Source organism: Pituophis catenifer, unplaced genomic scaffold (assembly GCF_029215685.1).
Source record: "Pituophis catenifer annectens isolate HBS135680 unplaced genomic scaffold, rPitCat1.0.hap2 SCAF_1, whole genome shotgun sequence".
Lineage (NCBI taxonomy): Eukaryota > Metazoa > Chordata > Lepidosauria > Squamata > Colubridae > Pituophis > Pituophis catenifer.
In genome coordinates, this window is record NW_027256881.1 from 129,436,400 (window position 1) to 129,453,246 (window position 16,847).

The window sequence follows — 16,847 nt, forward strand, 5'->3', positions numbered from 1 at the left end:
GCAAATTCCTCACTTTTGATATATTTAATCAAACATGAGACCCTATTCAAATATCCTTAAATACTAATGTTTCTCTGAATAGACTTTGAAAGTTACATTTTCCCCAGGTCTTTGGTATTTTTTAAACTGTCTCAATTTGTGGGTAATTGATGCCAGAACTGAGTGTTTATACACAGAGAAAACACTGTTACCAATTGATTAAAGTTGAAAAAATGAAGGCTATTTTAAAAAAGCTTTAATCAATTATAATTTTACCTGAATCTTCTGTGTGCTTTTAAGGGCAGAAGATCTAAATAATTAGGAAAGCTGATAAAATGTTTATAGCTAATTAAAAATAAACTGATTCCCATTGTGAAAAATATATAGAAACTATGTTTGTAGTCTGATGTAGTCTTCTCCAAAATAAGATTGTTAAATTCTTTTTTTTAATCATGTAGTTTTCAAGGATGCTGTGGGAATAACATATCTTGAGTTCAGTAAAGCATTTGACCAAGAACCATTATGGATGGTAATACCTATTAATTGACTCCACAGTGGATCCATGGTGGGTTTAAATGAATTCTTATATAGTGATATCTCATCAAATTGGGGAGAGATCTTGTTATTACATTTTTATTAGAATCTTGAGCACATACAAATAAAATTCTGACTCCCATTCCAAAATAAATAACACCACTTTTCAAGCTACACAGAACCTTGGAATTGGAAGACGGTGTTTTGGCCACCAAAACACCGTCTTCCAATTCCAAGATTCTGTGTAGCTTGAAAGCGGAGTTACTTATTTTGGAATGGAAGTAGGTGAAGCAAATTTAGAGTTAACTGGTCTTATTAACTGGTAGGATGAGAAGGACAAAAGCATGATTGAGTAGGCAATAGTGTTTCACTCTGGAAAAGCTATTTGGCAAGTTTAGTGTTTGAAACATGGCCTCAGTTACACCTGTGGTAATTGACTGCCATCACTTTGCAGTGTCGAGTTACATTAAAATTAATTCTTATTAGAACTATTTAAATGCATAGTCCTTATTGTCAACCCTCAAGTATTGAGAAGTATTGCTTCTCAATACTTGAGGGTCTAGTATTGCATAGAATGGTAGTATTGAGATCAGTTAGATTTATTCAGATTTATTCATTTGTAAGCTTCGAAATCCATCCAGAATATACACTGGGTAAGTATTATGGGAATAGTAGTCCAACATATGTGGAAGGCCTCAGGTTGCATACCTCTGCTTCACAAGTATTATTTCTTCCAAACTTGAATATGAAAGGAATAAACACAAAGAACCAGATTATATACAAAACATTTTATTACATATATTTGTGAATTTACAATATGTACATATTGCACATTTAGCTGGAATGTATATTTCTATTGTACAGGAAAGAAGTGACTTTAGAGTGGATACAGAATCCAACCTAAAACAGGTTTATCTCTTGCCTATGGCATGCAGTCTAGTAGACCACCACTGTAACAGCTTTATGAAAAGTTTGTAACATAACATTTTCAGTTGCATAAGCAAGAAAGATATCAAAGCTTCCTCCACAGGCAGGTTTCCTTGATTGTGCTGTAATGTCTCAACGGGAAACATGTCTATACTTGAAAAGATGGTACTTGCTACTTTTTTGGCAGTACAACACAACTGTTGTAGAGCAACTTTAAAGCATAAAACATGAACAAGTAATTAACCTTTTGGTAGTTTTTCACTAAAAAGAATGCATCTGTAAACAGTGATGATGGGATACAAAACACATTTTTAAAGTTTTATGAGACGTAGTCCATCAATTTCCAAAAATAAATCTCTGGTTCATAATGCCATATATTACAAAAATGCTAAGTTCAATTTCCCTGTCAGTTTCCAAGGCACTTCTCTTGGTTCTTCTATATATTTTTCCTTTGATAATAATAGCATCTGAAATAAAACAAAAACACAAAAGATTAAACTATACTTTTCCTGATTTTTCACATTAATTTTCAATAAATCCTGTTAAATAATAATTCAGATTGTTTCCAGTTCCTATTGGAATGTGGGAATTGAGACAAATGAGAGAAACGTAGCATAATATAAAAATCTAAACTTGATAATCCATGTTACAAAGTACAGTAGAATATTCCCAGGTTCCATTCGCCAATTTGCACCTCTTTGCTGTACAGTTTCTTTTTTCCAAACTTAATAACATTCTTTTGCACAAGGGTGATCCTGATTGGTATTCTGAAGCACAACATAAACAACTTGAACATTGGAAATAGAAGGGATGGTATTAAATTTCCTCTATATCAAATAATTAATTTAAAGAGAAAATAATCCAGTGATTCCCTTGGGGGCATCCATAGTCCCTGGTATTGCTGTACAGTATTGCTGTATTGCTTTACTGTATTGCTAAGCAGGTATAGTAATTCAAATACAAATTGTGGTTGAATAAGCAAATAGATTTTAATGCTGTTTCATTCTATGTGTAACAAAAGCAACAATATTTACATGCTGCATTATATCATGAATGGTGTAGATGTGTAACTGGTTTCTACACATATCTAATATTAAAAATGTTTATTATATCAACAAAAAGGTATCTAGTATAAATAGAAAGAAATAGCAGTTGATTTAATTCCTGAAAAATTAGCTATGCCCAATACCGTATCTACTAACTGCACACTACTATGAATAATTCACAGTTGTTGCCTGAGAGTCTATACTGTATTGCTTTCCAGTAGGTATGTTTTTATTAACAGTAAATATTTTACTAAATGAAAGAGTTTGCATCGCTTTTTGAAACAAGCATATTTCAGTCCAAAAGATATTCTACTCATGAATTAGTCATTGTTATCCACACAGTGGCAGCATACAATTCTTCCTCTCAATAATCTTACCTTATCCTTCTGTGCACATTGGACTTACTGCCAACCGAGTAAGAAGCCTGGCACATCTTTTATAATCTGTGATGGGGGAAAAAAGATAAATAGTGTAAAAAGTTCTGGGGAGGGTTGGTTTATTGTATTTTTAAAATGCAGTTTGTATGAGGGAATATAAATAATTCATCTTGAAGCACTGTATTGTAGATTTGAATTTGTGTGCTTAAGGAGCTAATTTTAAACATGCTTCTTAGATTTTTAAGCATGGTATATAAGTTTGCCATCCTATGAAGACTGATTTGGCATAGGGCACTGTTGAATGGATGGATATTTCACGAGACTAAGATGATGGATATTTACTGATATCCATGAAAACACTTTCCACTTGCATGAGAAAAATCGGTTTGTATGTTTCTGCAGTGAACTATTTATATAACTAGCCATACCTATGAAGAAAGCAAATAAAATTTGATGTTAATTATGGGGCAAGTTAATCAGCATCCCGCTATCAATCTAATATGGAATACGATAGCTGCTAACAGGGTAGTAGCAAGAAAGAGGAAAGGAGGACTCAGATGCTGAAAACTTGTAGAAAAGGAAAAACAGTAAAGATGGTCTAGCATAGCAGCTCTCAATCTTTGGCAACTTAAAACATATTACTTGGTCCATCAAAAACTCAAGTCCCATAATAAAACCTACTATTTCAAAGGTAAGTTTATTTATGTTTAGACTTTCTGTTGCCATAAATATAGGAAGTTTTAAACATTTCAGTGAATTGCCCTGTATCCCATTAAACAACATATTTATTTATTTAGCATATTTAGGAACTGCTCATGTCCCTCACAGAGTGATTATTAAATCTTAAATTATGCAACATTGCTTGCACAATGTCAACCTTTAAATGAAGTATATTTTGATGTTCATTAGTTAAATAGTTCCGGAGCACATTAGTGAAAACACTGGGAGCTAAAACAAGTAATAGAAGCAGTAGCAAAGCAATGTAAATTCATTTTCATCTCATGAACTAATAGCATGTTTTTGTTAATGACCAGTTTATATTATATGCTTGTACCCATGCAGATTTATGCAGAAATGTGGATGCAATAATAAGAAAAAGAAAGGCTGCCACTTAGTTCTGTAATTGAGTTCCTCACATATCATTTAAGTTCACTCTAGCAATCAGGGTTGGTTTTAAATCCTGTGAAAAGTAATCCTTAGTGGAAAAATGTTGCTATAGGGTAACATACGTTGCCCAGAATCTATGGTAGTTTTTCTAGAATGTTATAATGTAATTAATTCTCAATTGCCAAGCTTATTTTAAAATACCCACTTTTGTTCAGTTAAAATTGTTGGAATAAGTATATTCAACAAATATACTTCATTGAATTGCTGATTCTTTATTTGGGAGGCCTTTGACTAGATTTGACTAAATAATAAATTTGATATGGTTCCTTGGTTTTGGCTTAGACTAGTTGAAAGAACAAATGTTGGTGTTTTCAGCTACTCTAATAACAGGTATTAACAGATTTAACACAATGTGTGAGAGATTTTGTGGTCAATTTGTGAATAGAGGGATAAATTCATAAGGAAAAGTTAATCTACTTGCAGAAATATTACCTCCTGCTTACATCTTAGAAGAAAAAATGTGTTTATGCATTTATGCAAGTTCAGAACCTATGTACTAAATGACTTAAGTTCTAATGAGGTTTTTGCTAGCATCTCTGTATTTCAAGGAAAAGAATATGGACATCTTGATTTTCCTTGATACAGTTGGCACAAATTTAATAATGTAGAATTTGGATTGGAATTGTTTCCCGGTAGTACTTCATTTATTTTACTGTCTTCAGAATTCAGAATATTTCAGCATAGTAGGTTTTTTTTCATTGTCTTAGGAAATTATACTTTGAATAATTGCTTTTCTAGGAACAGTAGTACCAGGATTTTTCAGTGGTGTATTTGTGCTTTAAGCACAAAGCAAGTTTAATTTATAAATTTCTATTATCTGATGTGATAAGAAATTCGGTTTCTGTACTGAAATCCTAAAACAAAAAGAGTTGGCATATAATGGAAGAGCAGATTGGCTGCCTGCACAAATATGTTTTAAATGATTGTTTATGAAATTAGAAATTAGAACCATTAGATTGCCCTGAGGAATCGCAAGAAGGCACTCCTCTATTTCATGGCTTTAACTCTACAAACTCTCTACAAACTATCATGTTAATTATACAGGGTGATTCTTTAAAAAGCTATATTTATTAGTAATTCTGGTCTTGGATGATAGAACTTACATGCAGGTATGGTACAATCTCTTGTATGGTGATAAAGTCTATGAAAGTGTTTAGTGCATTTTGGGCCAAAGTAAAGGTGACCTGGAAAAGAAGAAAATCAGCAGATTAATTTAATTAGTGCCATAAGAAAAAGGATTATAAGTAAGGCAATAATTCAGATGTGAAATTTGGCTTACCTGTTAAATGGTTTAAAAATTTGTCTTTCATTCTTAGGTCTCTAGGAAATATTTCTGTTAAAGAGAATAAAGATACTTCTTTAGAACAGTCAGTATTTATATTCTGGTTCTGTAATTCCCTGGAATGTACAATTCAAGGCAAAAGTAAAAAAATTGTCTGAAAGGGCAATGATGTTTTAGAATAGGGCTGTCAAACTTGTGACCCGTGGCCTGGATGCTTCATGCACTGGCCATGCCCACTCCCAGTTTAGCGAAGGGGAAAAAAGTTGTGATACGTCACATGACGCCGCCGTGATGCTATGAGTTTGACACCCCTGTTTTAGAAGCAAAGTATAATCTTTCTTGTTTTGCATTTATAGTGTTGGAACAAACGTCTTATATAATTAAGATATTCCCATTTAATAAGAGCAGCAAGTTTTTGAGTAAAAATGACTAGTATTTGGCTTCACAGCTATGATCTTGCTAAAAGTTCTTGGAAATCAGCAAATTGTAATTATTTTGCTTTATTTCTGTGCTTCCTAAGAGACAATATTAGTGACTTAAATTGTTACAATTAAATAATAAATAGGACTGTCTCAGAGGGATTGGAATAGGGAGATTCTGTCATGCAATGGTTTTCTTTCCTAAATGGTGTTTCTGGCACCAATGATACTGTCTCAGATTCTGAACAAATATTCCGCCACTCTGAGATGATCCACAATTTGAACATTGATACAGTAGCTCTGCTTAGGGGCAAGGATGTCAAACTTGAGACGACACGTCATGTGAAAATCACAACTTTTTTCCCCTTTGCTAAAATGGGTGTGGGGGTGGCCAGCATGTGACACATCCAGCCTGCGGGCCACAAGTTTGACACCTCTGGTTTAGAGGGACAAGTGGTTACTATAGCAAAAAAGGCTTTTGCCCAGTTTCATCTTGGGCAACAATTGTGACCTTTCCTGGATCAGTACCCCCTGTTCATTGATAATAGTTATCTAGCCACTTCCCATTTGGACTCTTGTAATATGTTTTATGTGGGATTGCCTTGAAGAGCATCAAGAAGCTATAATTGCAATGGCCTGAGCAGTCATGGATGTATTTTATATGTATATAAAATGCTGTGGCTTGGGCAATCTGTTCTGGTGATCTCTCTGCTTTGGGATTACAAACTAAAGGGATTCCTCTGGTCCCTTCAAATTCTAGCTTCTCTGTGCATCTCTATTCTTTTGGCTTGATGCTGATTTGCTGGCAAAGGTGTCATGGGCCTTCTAGTTGTTTTAGCTAAAGCTGCTCTGACATGAGAGGGAGAAAGGACTGTCAGCTTAAGTCTCAGTAGCTGTGGATAATATCCTTAAAATCCAAGATCATTCATCTTAAATTATGCAACATTGCTTGCACAATGTCACCTTTTAAACGAAGTATATTGACACTAATTAGTTAAGTAGTTCCAGAGCACATCAGTAAAAAAACTAAAAGCTAAAGCGAGTAATAGAAGCAATAGTAAAACTTGTAAATTCATTTTCGTGTTGGAACTAAGTATAGCATATTTTTCTTAAGGAGCAGTTTTATATCATATGCTTCCATCCATGCAGATTTATGCAGAAATGTGGATGCAAAATAAGGAGTGAAAAAAAGAAATGTGTCTTACTAAATACTGTATTTAGGCTGCCATTTCCTTCTGTAATTCAGTTCCTCAACATCCTTATCCAGGATGGGGCAATATTGACACACATTGTCAGAGAAATTGACAGAATATTATATTTTGAAAGAAATGAAACCATGTTGTTGAACAAAATATGGAGGTGAGTGGGAAATACATAAAACTATTTAGTTACTGTTTGCTTTCTCATAGCTTATTCAATGGATGGGAATATAACTAGCTTATTTAAATCTTCTTTAGCTTCTCATGGCCATCTCTTTGATTTAGTGTTATATTTAATATTGTTATTTATAATTTTGTCATGATGACAATTGCATATTATCATTAATATTACCATAAATTAATACATAAATGACATTTTCCTTTGTGACTTTTACATTCAACTATAACTGGCCCACTAGGGAGTTTAGCTATTTCTCAAAATTTAGCTTTTATTTATTTCTAAGTATAGTCCAACTCAGTTGAATTGATCCTATCATATTTTGATTTAATTCTAGCAAGCGCAGCACTAAATGCTTAGGTACTTCTCTCAAAAGTTGACAAGATGAAGGCAATTCTGAAAGGTAGTTCTGGCTAAGTTTCTTCAGAAAAATATTTCAGAAGTGGGCAAGTTTTCATTAGAACAGATAGTCTGCATCTGTGTAGTCCAGATTGTGGGGGCAATAAGTTGACTTTGTATAAAAAAGAACACCGCTTGGGGGCCCCATAAGCAAGTATATACAAAAGTATGAAGGCTATTGCTTAACGCATTGTAAGTCGCCCTGAGTCTCCGGAGAAGGGCGGCATATAAATCGAACCAATAAATAAATAAATAATTTCTGCAAAATGACATACTGAATTTCAATCTGTTGCTTAAGCAGATTTTGCAGTTGTTTTAAAGTTGTATATTTAAAAACAGTAAAATATATGATAGATGCATCTTTGAATGCATCTTTCTCATTTTATGAATAATATTATTGAAGTGGTTTGCCATTGCCTTCTTTTGAGATATTTTTTTTCAGCTTCTCTTTAGCCAATAGTTCTAACCTTAGCCAATAGTGCTAAGGTTTCTAGCTACAGTTGAGTTTAGCCAAGGTGAGCCAAATGTTCACCAAATGAGGAACATATGATTTCCGTAAGCATTTTCAAATACACATAACCAATGTTAATTCTAGGATAAACAAACATCTATTAAAAATGTATGTTTCATCCATACATTTTTCTTTTTCCTATAATGATTAAAACTGTAGCACTAAGCAACCTTAATTAATTGATCCCTGATAGAACTTCTTCCAAAGAAATACAGCATGTATTTCACTAGGATAAAAATCACATTAAACAATATCTAATATGATAGGTACAACTGATTTTCCCATAGCAAGATTGTACTTTTTGCTACATTGAAACTTCCCTTTCCTCAACAAATTACTAATACAAAATTAACTATTCTAAGAAAAATCCTTAAATTTGACATTCTGAATTTTTTTCAAAGAAATGTGTCTGCAGTATTTTGGAGAAAACTATTTTATAGTATTTTGCATATGTGAGGAAGCAAAAAGCTAAATCTATGTATCTAGTTTCTGGGGAGTCAAATATTTTTAAAGTATGTTCCATATTCACTGCTTTCTTTAGACTTAAGACAAGACAATATTTTAACATGAAATTTAGTTCATCAGTTCTGTTGAAACTTTAAGAAGAAACACATTTGTTTCACAGATACTAAACCACCAGCATGAAGGTAAAATAATTTATAAACCCGCAGGTTTTAAACAAATGCAATCACTTTCAAATCTCATTGGTTTCAATGTGAGAGGTGGAAAAAGAATTATAATTGCTTACAATTGTACTTTCTATCAACAGCCTTTTGTAAAAGCACATTAGTCTAATATATGTCATATCCTTCCTTGTGTGGAGGATCAGGTGAGTAGAGAAGACATTGATCTGATTTGTATATTGCACTGAACCATTTGAAATAGACTATAGCAGTAGCACTTAGACTTATATGTAAAGCGGTATATAAGTCTAAGTGCTATTGATATTGCTATATACCGCCTCACAGCGCTTTACAGTCCTTTCTAAGCAGTTTACAGAGTCAGCATATTGCCCCCAACAATCTGAGACCTCATTTTACTGACCTCAGAAGGATGGAAGGCTGAGTCAAACTTGAGCTTTGTAACACTCGAACTGTCAAACTGCAGTCAGCCAGCAGTCAGCAGAAGTAGCCTGCAATACTGCATTCTAACCACTGCGCCACCATGGCTCAATTATAATTAGTTTGGCTCACACAACTTGCTAAGACAAAATGAAGCAATTACATGTTGGCTTAGTGCAATAAGTTATTGTACATATATTAAAAGAAAATCTTATTTTGCTCTAATAGCACAAACTTTGTGTCAGTTACAAGATTCACTTTGAGGAGATGTTAAATTTAATGAATCTTTAAAATATTAAAGTACTGACCACTATGCTATATCACCTTGAAGAAATAAAAGGTATGTATCCCATTTTCTCATGACTTCCTATCTTTTTAATTTTTTCATTAATACCAGAGGGACTCTAGGATGCTGAACTTAATATAGAATAAATAAACAGTAGAGAAGCAGAAAATCTGAGATAGACTCAAGGGAGTTCAGGATTGGATTCTTGCACAACTGCTTTTGATTCCAAGCAGACAACAAGCAAAGCACACTTAGAATATGCATATGAAGAAATGGGAATTTTACCAGGTACATTTGCTCCATGCATATAAGACTGCACCTGCATAGTAGGAATGAAAATCTGAATTGTAGGAAATGAAATATTTTATAACACCATATATAGTGAATATGCCTGTAAGCAGCTCTAGCAGTCATTGGAAAATTCCCATTACTGTCACTATCATAAGTAATCAACTGATAGTATATTAAACACAGACTGATAACTTTTTGGAATTTCTGCATGTGTATCTGGTTTTTTTGCACCTGACACTCAGTGAATTGGGGACTTTTAAACTTTTAATGCATTATAATTTACACCAAAATTATAATGATATTTTATTTCTGTATCATTTTTCCTCCTAGATGAGCCCAGAGCAGATCCATAAAGAATAAACATAATTTTCAATAGAATAATAAAAATCAAGAAAAATAATAGATGAAAATAGTTAAATGGCTAATTTTAAGAAAGGATTCTAAAAGATGGTATACCGGGAGCAGTTATCTACTCATACCTGGATGAATTATTATCTTCAACAGTCATACAAAAAGATCTGAGGCTAGCTATACTTTCCATAATAATGAGTACTCAGAGAAGACTCTTCCTGGCCAAATCCAAAGGTGACCACACACAGAACCTCCCTTGCTGATTTTAGTGCAATCTTGTAAGCCTTTGAGTCTTAAACTGCTCAGAACTTTATAAACTAATTGAAACACTTGTGTTGGTCCAAGAACTCGCAGTCTGTGCAGCATTTTCAGGATCAATGTTATTTGATTTATCCATTCCATTTAGCAATTGAGCTGCTGCATTTTAAATATGATGGTGCCCAGTGGTAGCCCTTGACTGGGTACATTATGCTTATCCCATCATGAGATTACTAGGGAATGGTTTCCTGAGACTAGACTAGTTAGACCAGATGCCCGAACAAACTTAGTCATAAGATTTCTTTGTTACTGAACTACCAGTCCTATTAGTTGTCAGAATCAAAGAGAGACCCCATTGTATCCATCCGTGGGAGTTGGCTCATCTAGAACAGGACACTCTTAACTCCTAGATCTGAAAATTACTCATCTACAACCATTATATTTGGTTCATCTTATTGGACCTTATCCAATTTATCACTGCCTCTAAGCCAAGAGTCTGAACTTCAAATGATCACTAAAGCTCTATGTGGTCTAGTTCCTTAGCCAAGAGCTACAACATTAGTCTTTTCATGCCACACCATTTAGAGAATCTTCCTCTAAAAATGCTTCAAATCACCTATGAAACTGCTCACCTGCCACCCCAAAATCTTGGCTGTGTGGTACACTGAAGATGCAGTGCTGGTGGAGAAATAAAATAAAATGCACAGAAAACACATCCTTGCGGTTTTTCTAAACAATCATATTCATAGTGAGAATTAAGCCCACATATATTCTTACTAGTTAGAGTTAGGATTTCTTCATTGCCCAGAGGTCCATATTTCATGGCTCCATACTTAGAGACCATACACGGTGATAGATCAAACACTCATTTCATATCCAGATGACACAAACAAGAAGTACAACAGAATTGCCAGATACACATCTCTGAAGCTACAGCATTTTCAAATTGGAGTTGTTGTGAGATGAACCATTTTATAGATGAGATTTAGATATAAGTAAGTTAAGTAAATAATACAGATATCTCAGATATGGTTTTGGGGCAGCAAGGTAGGCTGAACCCTGTTCTGTTTCTGCATCCCAAATCAAGTAGAAACAGACCTTAGCAAATGTAATATGTCATATCCTCTCTAGTCTATGTTGATGCTAAGCCAAATACCTAATTGGGCAGAACTTGGTCAGATCAGATCTGGTCCTCTCATTTCCTCTAGCTTCAGAGCAGTTGAACCCATTCCTCTATGCAAAAATCAGTTTATACAAACTATAGAATTCTTCAGGGACAACTGGCAGTGTAATTGCACATTTTTCTTTTTAGTAAAGTGGTGGGTGGGGTAGGGAGAGATCTTATCAAACTATTTAATACAACACAATAGACTTACCAACTTTCTGATCCTCTGAGTAAGTTCCATAGTCAGGCATTTCCCTTTGATCAAGAGGTGGGTAGTCTTGCTTGTACTGCACTCCATTTTCTTCATCCTCTTCTAGATGGTATTTTTTCAGTTCTTGAATTATCTCCATTATCAGATTTAAGAGATTTTGTCTTTCCTTCAGCCCCACACTAGATTCTGATTTTTCTTTACAATGTCCTGCAGACAGTATCAATGCCATCAGCCCAATCAGCACTGACGACCTTAGAAGTTTGCACATTGCACTTGTGGGGACAATCCAGAAAAAGAGAATGTGTTTCCCACTTACTTCCTGAAAGAGAGAAAATGTTTTTTTTAAAAAAATCAGAAAGAAGACACTAATTTAAATAGAATATTTTTCATTATATGTATGGAACAAGCTACTTAGAGTTGTTGCTGCTTCCTTTTTTTATTTCAGTAAAATATTCTTTAGCTAGGAAGACAGTTGGACTTCTAGATGCATTCATGTAACAGTCTGACCTTGTCCTTCACACTCAAAAGTATCAAGAACTGTAATGAAATTGGTGAAGGAGAGAAGATACCCTCCAAAATCAGCTGGGCAAGGAAAAAAAAGGAAAAACAAAATCTTAGAAAACAGCCAACTAATAGCACAGATAAAATTTCTCCATTTGTTTGGCAGAGCCTGAAAATCTGAATGAAATTTATGTGTTAAGCACCCTGCCTCTTAATAAGGTTAAGAGCAGATAACAAAGTTCAACAAGGAGTAAACAAAAATGTGGGGGATGGGAAGAGAGAAATCAATTGTAATGTCATCTGACTCCAGTATATGGCTTCTAAGTCACTGGGAAATTTTTCAGCCTATTCAGATTTTCTTGACTTGATCTTGTTAATTTATTTTAAAAAATTCATTTATTATTTATTTAAAATGTATTAAAATTTTCTGCTGGTGGTTACAGAGACATTGATCAAATAATAACTTAGCTAAGTATTTAAAAATCTTCATGGCAATCATAACGGATTTACTACTCTTATTCCTGGTTTGGTGATGTTTTCACTATTTTCAGTCAATACATTGGGAACTATTTCTAATTTGTACACTGGCCTTCCATTAAAATTCTCAAAGCAAAGTATCTCTGTATGATTTGCATCTTCCTCCAGTCATAGTAAGATTCTACAAGGCTGCCAAATGCTGTTACAGGCCATCAATTTATTAAGCGATTATACCCACTGTACCCCATGGTATATGGTCCTACAGTGGAGCCAGTTCAGAAAGCTCCAAAACCTTTCAAGGAAAACTTCCACATCATACAGCTCCAGACCGAATTGGTCTGGCCTGATCCCATCTAATGCTTCCTGTTCAAGGCATAAAATCTGAATTTAACATCTCCCACCACCATTTATCTTATCTACTCAGACATCCACAGTGTGTCAATTTGGCCGACCTTACGGGGAGGTCGTTTTTTCCACATCGCTTGGGATGCTCAGTGCAGCTTCACTGCATTTGGATTCCCAAAGCTAAACGGATTGCAGAAAAGAAAGCACCCAACCCAGCATCGCGGAGCGCTCTCACTTTTCATGGGATGAATGTCAGATTTCACCTAGAGATACCAACGCTACTTAAAATGACTTGATTCGGACTAGATCTTCCACTCTTGTCTTTCTCCGGAGGAACCCATTCTGTGACCAGCTCTATCTCTGGTTTGTATTCCTACAGAGCAGAATTTTTCTACAACGAAGCAACTCCCCCAGAGGTGCGTTTTGTCTCTCTGGACTGACATCAGCTCTGAAGCAGAACCGATCGAAGGAAGACCTTGCAGCCTAGCAAGAAGGAAGCCTTCTTCCGACAGGCTCCCAAAATTCGCCCGCGCCCGCACTCGCCCATCGCCGCCAAAAGAAAGCGCCCCGAGAACTGTTGAGGAGTCCGCTAAAACTTGGCCGGGAGCGAGCGGGCGCTATCGCTGCAGCTGCCACTCCTAGCAAGCAATCCGGAGGCGCTGGCGCTAGCCGCTCGCACTTGGGAGACTGAAGGGGCATACCTGTCTCAGCTGGCTTCAGTCAGACCCCTGGCTTAGACTGTCCTGATGTCCCCTGAGCTGAGCTGAGCTGAGCCTCCTCCAGCAGCGAAAGAGGAGCGTTTCACCGCCCTTCTCGGCTTTTTCCGTCTTCTCCCTTACGCGCCCGCCGTCTCTTCTCCTTCACCTCCTACTCCATGGCTGCGCTTTATATAGGTTCACAAGGAGTTCATGAGGTGGCCGCCGCCGCCGAGTCAGCTCGTCTCGATTTGCAAGTGGGTGGACGGCCGGCTCCGCGTCCCGCTTGGCTACCTCGCGAGCGCCGCCGCTCTTCCCCTGTTGCTGCCGCCACCGAAGTTCCCTCGGACTCCCCTGCTTTGCCACAGCGCGCTCTCCTCTTATGCTGCTCCCCCCCACCCCACCCTGCAGACGTAGAAGGAGCTGTCCCGGCTCGGGCGAAGGGGGGTGGGGGGTGAAAAGGAGGGAAGGAGGGGGGCAGTCGCCAAGTTTCTTTAATTAGAAAGCCTGCGCTGATCATTTCCCGCACGCGCGCGCACACTCCACCCACCTACCCTCTCCTCTCTCTCTCTCTCTCTCTCTCTCTCTCTCTCTCTCTCTCTCTCTCTCTCTCTCTCTCACACACACACACACACACACACACACACACACACACACACACACACACACGTTTCGGACGTCCAACCTCCTCCACGCTTCCCGTCTCGGGGTTGCATCTTCGGGGCATCGGCGGCTGCCAGCTGAGCATGACTTGCCAGCAAGATTCGTGACTGGACGGCGCTGGATAGGAAAGGACGGACTGGGTGGAAAAGGGCGGGAATGAGGACGGGCAACGGCGATTGTCTCATCTTCCCGAGCGAGAAGAAGAAGCGGTGCCAGTCCCGCCTTCCGATTGAAGGGATGGGGCTGTCCGGAATTCCCTCCCTGTCACCGGAGAAACCTTCAGCCAGGTTCTCCTGGGTTGCTCCCTCAGCCCAGGACAAAAGTCCTGCCCTCAGGTTCTCTCAGAACGAGCTCTGCTGGGCCCCGATTCATCCATTCTCCTATGTTTGTGGGATGGGAGTGTGCCAGGTCAAGAAGACCTGTCCCTCCTTGGTTTCCCGCTATTGAAACTTAAGAGCTGTGGGGAGTGGACCAATTCTTTGTGATGAATTTGTCTAATGCTTTTTTTATATATATAGCTGCCTGCCAGCAAGAAATGCCACAAGTTGTGGTAGAGAATTCTGCACGGTGAATTAAGTGCTCCCAAATTGTGGGAAGAAGCACTATTTCTAAGCCTTGAATATCCTGTCAGCCTCATTAGATGGAGTGTTAGAAGAAGTTTTAAGAGGAAATTTGTGGCTTGTTTCTTTATGACATTGGTGTTTTCTGCCTTTCCTACAAGCAGCTCAAGGGGGCATACGTGGCTTTCCTTACTGTAATCCTCACACCAATTCCGTGGCTATGCCTCACAATATGTGGTTAAGGGAACACAGTCACTAACCTACAAATTTGGCCAGTCACAGTTTTAAATTAGCACATTGTGCCAACTTAATCTATGAGTTTGATTTAGCAAGCAGGTCTTGTGTATGAATGCCATACTGAGTAGCAATATAAATTGTTTCTTACCATTCCTTAGTTTCTGGAGTCTGTGTTATAACTGTAGCTGTTAAATTGTATATAGAGATTTAATTGCTTTAAATCTGTGGTTGGCCAAGTAAAAGTACATATCAAGAGGGCACCTTTCTTTTCTCTCTCTCCCTCTCCCTCTCCCTCTCCCTCTCCCTCTCCCTCTCCCTCTCTCTCTCTCTCTCTCTCTCTCTCTCTCTCTCCAGTGAATTTATTTATTTATTACATTTCTATGGAACCCATCTCACCTAAGTGACTTATCTAAGTGACTAAATTTGAATTTTGAAATATATACCCCTATAGTAAGGTCAGGACAAAACAGCATCAGAAAAATTATGCAATTAAATTCAACTGTTAATTAAATAAGGCAAGTAGGATTGCTATCTATCTATCTATCTATCTATCTATCTATCTATCTATCTATCTATCTATCTATCTATCTATTAAACAGGAGCCGCCCTGAGTCTTTGGAGAGGGGCGGCATACAAATTGAATTAATAAATAATTAATAAATAAACTAATGATGAGCAAATAATTAGAATTTAGTACATAGACTTTAATGGTGCACTGTGAGACCATTCAAGATTATTATTTTTTCCTCATTCAAGTAGAATAGAAGTTCTCTTTCTCCAAGCAATTTTTTTGTGATACGGTGTTCCAATTCTGGATCTCAGAGCAGTGAGAGGCATAACATTCCAAAAACAAAAGACATCTTTTGCTTGTGTTTGCTTGGAAAAATTGGCTTGGTGAGTGGGAAAGAAAAGAGGGGATTAAATTCAGGAATTCATAGATATGTCTTCAAATTAGAGTGGGCCTCAAATGTGACCTTTTGGATGTCTGGCAAAATCTGAGAAAAGAGGAAGAGGTAAAATTATGTTTGCTGTTATTCTACATCTGATTATTTCTGAGATTCTCTCTGAGGAATTCCATGTGAACCTACTTTTTTTCAAATTTGGTGTTTTTCAGTTTTTCTAATCAGTACAAAAGAAAACCAAAGCAGCATATAACAAATTCACAAAATAAACACATATATATTGGAGTCTCCTAACATACCAGCCATGATACTTGGGGAAAATATTAGATCTTAACAGTGTTGTAGAAAGTCAAGAGGGTCGGGGCTCTCTGAATCCTGGAACAAGTTGTTTCATAAGGCTTTCACTGCAACAGAGAAGTTGTGTCTCCTTGGTCTTGGAACTGGAGGGGACCTGTAGGATGTTCTCTCTATCATATTTGGTGTAAAGACCATACAATTTGAAAGCTTGCACTAATTTCTTTGATATTTTGTGTGCTTCATCATCTCACAACATCTACTCCCATGAATTCTGAATTTAAAATACTTTAGAAGCCATTATGCATACATAATTCTTGCACATGAGATAATAGGGTCACAGGTCTCCATATTTTCACAAATGAATTAGAAAGTTCACTGGTTTGCACAGACTTCAAAGTTATTGGATGATAATTTCAGAGAAATTATACATGCAACAACTTTTGGAGGTTATCACAATCTTAATATACATGTCTCTGGGTTTATGTCCCCATTGGTTTTCAACCGAGAGGTAAGTTATATTGAAAAGTAT

General features: G+C 36.8%; 1 protein-coding gene across 2 annotated transcripts; it reads right to left on the minus strand.

Moving 5' to 3' along the window:
- Positions 1–1,356: 1,356 nt before the first annotated feature.
- ALKAL2 (ALK and LTK ligand 2) lies at positions 1,357–13,960 on the minus strand. Of its 2 annotated transcripts, XM_070955013.1 has the most exons (6): positions 13,666–13,960; positions 11,642–11,960; positions 5,310–5,363; positions 5,134–5,214; positions 2,864–2,929; positions 1,357–1,907 (listed from the first exon to the last, which is right to left on the minus strand). In XM_070955013.1, the coding sequence occupies exons 2-5, from the start codon at positions 11,907–11,909 to the stop codon at positions 2,865–2,867; spliced, it is 468 nt and encodes a 155-aa protein (XP_070811114.1). In that variant the 5' UTR covers positions 11,910–11,960; positions 13,666–13,960; the 3' UTR covers positions 1,357–1,907; position 2,864. The 2 variants fall into 2 exon arrangements, with proteins under 2 accessions (XP_070811114.1, XP_070811122.1); XM_070955021.1 differs by lacking the exon at positions 5,134–5,214.
- Between the last annotated feature and the right edge of the window lie 2,887 nt (positions 13,961–16,847).